We start from the raw sequence: 4,359 nt of genomic DNA on the forward strand, positions 1-4,359 counted from the left end.
TTAGGTGATACTTGGAACACAAGTTTAAACAAATAAGGCACGTCGAATCCTTCAATTTTGAGTTTCCAGAACTGAGCAGGACCGATTTTGTGATCTGCACGTTTCAGAGTCCAACACCTTGATGAGTCACCATTATTTCATTCCATCATTTTTCTACCCTTGTACCTATGTATTATTTCTACAAATAAGGCGGTCTCTTCCTGATCCCTGATGTGCCGCGTCCATTTTAGTTTAGGACTATTGCACTGATTTCTACAAATATAATTTTGTCAAAAGACACCGATTCTTGCTAAATCTATTGTTTAAAAAAAGGTCAACTATTCTTTAAAATTTTTGATTGATTGTAAATAAAACCTGTTCTCTGTTACCCTGCTTTATCCTACTTCTCCATACCCTCCTATCTTAATACTTCCTCCCTTTTCTCTTACGTCTTCCTCTGATAATCTAACTGGGTTGTTCATTGTTCAGGTAAATATTTCGACGAGATCAGTCAGGACACGGGCAAGTACTGTTTCGGTGTGGAGGACACCCTGAGAGCTCTCGAGTTGGGCTCCGTGGAGACCCTCATCTGCTGGGAGAACCTCGATATTCAACGATACGTGCTCAAAAACCATTCGACCAGCGAGGACCGCGTCCTACATCTGACCCCCGAGCAGGAGAAAGACAAATCTCACTTCACAGACAAAGAGGTAAGATTTTATTTTATTATTTTTTTTTCCAACTCATTTCAACCCTGGAACCTGTTAGAGATGTTGACTGATCTGCTGTCACTGCTACAACAAGAATAAAAGGAGCAACCTCCGTGGCCGAGTGGGTATCACACTAGGCTCGCACACCGGAGGTTTCGGGTTCGATTCCCGGCGGGGTCGAAGTTTTTTCGGCTCTGTGCTTGTAGTACAGGGTGCACTCAGCCTCGTGAGGATAACTGAGTAGCTACTTTAATCGAGTAGCGACCAGTGGCGACATTACCCATAAAAAAAGATTGCTGATGAATGAGAATTAATATTAAAAGGAGGCACAATTAAAAGGAGATGCTGTGGTAGCCACAAAAGTTGTGATAAAGCTCTCATGGCAAGCAAAGCGCATTACCACTTGACTAACAACAGGGTTTTCCAGGAGGAGCTCTTCCAGCCAACTAATCGACTCTTACCTAACACAAGTTGCTGAAAGGCGGGATTTTGATCGTCCAAATGAACAAGTAGAGTCCTGTATACCAAACCCAGACTAGGTTCCAAGCGGTGTTCATAAGATTCCGGAGCACCCTGTAGAAATAGCGTGGAGAGAAGACCTAGAGCTTTCTCTCGTACTGTATCATTCTCATCGTCCAGTCGTTTGAGAACCACTGGAAAAATTAATTAATTAATTAATTAATTTCATTCAATTAAAGCATTTATTTATACAAAATGTACATTTGCTTATGTTACAATGTTATTAAGTTTTGTTTTAGTTTATTTATTTTTATATATTTTTTGAGTGGGGGGAAGGGCAAGTGTAACTACCATTTGTTTAAAGGTCAGTAGAATACATCCGTCTGTCCGTAGATGTACTGTGACTTTTTTCAAGTTTGATAGAGGGAACTATAGCTGCCAAGGTTTTATCATTCCGAAAGCGAAGAGATAAGGTAGGAGAGGAGGAGGCCAGCCGTTCCGAGAACAAACCTTATCTGTTTAGGATAAAATCTAGCCCGGCCGGGAATCGAACCCGCGAACTGGTGCTTTTTTTAGATTAGCTTACTTAACTCCTAACTTATTCAATTATGAAAGGACTTCTTTTTAGTTCTGTGTTAAATACTAACAAAGGCTTTCCAGCTTTAACACAAATAATATGTATGTTAGTATGTCAAGATAGAGGGAACTGTAAGATCTTATCGTCCCGAAAGCAAAGACGGGATGGAAGAAAGCCAGCAGTTCCAAGAAAGAATCTTAATCTGTTTAGGATAAAATCCGACCTGGGCGAAAATCGAACCCGCGACTTAGCGCTTACACTACCAACCAAGCTAACTAGGATGGCTCAGCTCTTTTTTAAACATTTTTCATTTCAATACATAAAATGTCCTTTTTATCAAGACAATTAAAAAAGTGTTTCAACTTTATGAGCTTTCAAAACCACTCAGAGATCTTACAATAATATCAGGTTGCTTGGCTTGGCACCCTATGTGTTTATGACTCCCACCACTCACTTACCACGTTAGAATCAGAGGTATGATCTTGGCAAAGTAGGAATATCTATCAGGTAGCTCCAGGAGCCATCTGGTGGCCACTTCCAGAACTTCTGATCTAACGCTAGGATTCTGATCAAACAGACGTTCAGCAAGAGGCCCCGTGACGTCATTCAGACTTTTGTTATTACCGTACAGAACTGCATCACCTGGGAACAAGGCAATTCAACTTACTTACTTACTTACTTAATCTTACCTAATAACAGTGGTGTTAAAGAGGAACAAATATAATGTAAATACGTTGCTACAATATCAAGAGACGAAGAGAAGAAAATCTTCGACTCACTAATTTTAATCAAATGAAAACTTCTTCGTCTCTTAGTAGGTACTTGAAACGATACCCTTCTCCATACTTCAATTTATGATTAGGTCAATTAATTAATAAGTTACTTACCTTGGTACAATTTGTCAAACACATCCCCACTCCAGTTCGATTTCAATCGGTATCTAGTCACCAATAGAAGCACACAGTCTACACTGTACATCCGTGTTTTAACAGCACCATCTATTCTCCATTGCCTTCACCTGAATTGATGGCAACTCATCGCAGAGACTGAAAATCACAAGATAGAGGGAACTGTAAGGTCTTATCGTCCCGAAAGCAAAGACGGGATGGAAGAAAGCCAGCAGTTCCAAGAAAGTATCCTAATCTGTTTAGGATAAAATCCGCCCTGGGCGAAAATCGAACCCGCGACTTAGAGCTTACCAACCAAGCTAACTAGGATGGCTAAGCTCTTTTTTAAACATTTTTCATTTCAAATACATAAAATGTAAAATATTTTTCTATTCAATTTCAATTTATTATGGTGTGTCAAGAGTCAAAACAAGTCCTTTTTATCAAGACAATTAAAAAAGTGTTTCAACTTTATGAGCTTTCAAAACCACCCAGAGATCTTACAATAATATCAGGTTGCTTAGCTTGGCACCCTATGTGTTTATAACTCCCACCACTCACTTACCAATCTTCTGAGCTGCAAGAGAATTTCGAGATCTAATCTCCTTCCAATACCAAAGATCCAAAACTTATCAATAAATTGCTTGTTCTATTGTTTCACTCGTTTCAAGAAAACGGGACTTTCGCAAGGATTTAGAAGAGAAATTGGACAAAAAAGAGAAATTGGACAAATTTAAGAAAATAAGTTGAAATGTTGAATGTTGAACACTTGAACTCATTCTCATTTCAAAAATTAAAGTAAACAAAGTTGGTTGCTAGGTGCCTCCATTTTGTCGATCTTCGTTGCTAGGCAAAATGAACCAATGAGAATGTAGATTAATGTAAACAAAAAATTTCATTAGTTGATCGGTGATCGGTGTTTACCCGATTTTCAATAGCCGATCTTATTGCTTGGCGCGCCAATTTTTTTTTTAAATTTAAAAAAAAAATCCGTTTCACTTTTCATTTCATTTGAGATTGAGATTTGAGCATTTGAGTTTTTAGTGCTTTTCTTTTTCTTGGAACTTGTTGAATATCTCTTTCTAGTTTTCTTGCTATCCTGTCTTCCTTCTCTCTTCGATTTCGGGACGATAAGACCTTAGCAGTTACAGTTCCCTCTGTCAAACCTCTTAAAAAAAAAAATACAAAACAGGAAATTCAGGAGAGCCACATTACCATCACGTCACGTGATGTGATGGTAATGTGGCTGTCCTGAAAAAAAATTATGTACCTAAAATATTACGGAAAAACTCAAATTTTTCTGACTCCCCTTGACTTCACGTGACGTGATTCTAATGGGTTTCTAACTTAAGACCTTACAAACATATTCTTGAGAGTTCTAGAGTTCATTGCAAGGGTCGTTACATTAATTAGTCCCGCGGCTATTCTACAACCTAACCTTTTTCTGGGCTTTCAACATAGCAAGGGCTGTCCATGATAAAGTAAGTCTAATAAAACCTTCATAATTACAGTTCCCTCTATCAAAACTCTTCAAAGCTATAGTCTACTTCCTATACTGCCGTGCTAAGCGAAAACGCCGTATGTCAAAAAAATCGATTTTTGGGTTTTGGTGCCAAATGGTTAATATGATCCTAAATTTTGATCCTATATTTTTTTATCCTAAACCCCTTAAAAACCACTAAAACGTGTTTCCGTAGATCAAAAACGTATATTTGCCGTATAGATTGAAATCTTTAAACTCAATTTC

At 38.2% G+C, this 4,359-nt stretch overlaps 1 protein-coding gene across 1 annotated transcript; it reads right to left on the reverse strand.

Moving 5' to 3' along the window:
* Positions 1-1,007: 1,007 nt before the first annotated feature.
* Positions 1,008-2,727, reverse strand: LOC103520246 (dynein assembly factor 5, axonemal-like). Its single transcript, XM_008485337.3, has 2 exons — positions 2,613-2,727; positions 1,008-1,342 (listed from the first exon to the last, which is right to left on the reverse strand). Exons 1-2 carry the CDS (start codon positions 2,701-2,703, stop codon positions 1,086-1,088), a joined length of 348 nt encoding a protein of 115 aa, XP_008483559.1. The 5' UTR covers positions 2,704-2,727; the 3' UTR covers positions 1,008-1,085.
* Positions 2,728-4,359: the final 1,632 nt, after the last annotated feature.

The sequence above is a fragment of the Diaphorina citri genome, unplaced genomic scaffold (genome assembly GCF_000475195.1).
Source record: "Diaphorina citri unplaced genomic scaffold, Diaci psyllid genome assembly version 1.1 scaffold3358, whole genome shotgun sequence".
NCBI classification, from domain to species: Eukaryota; Metazoa; Arthropoda; class Insecta; order Hemiptera; family Psyllidae; genus Diaphorina; species Diaphorina citri.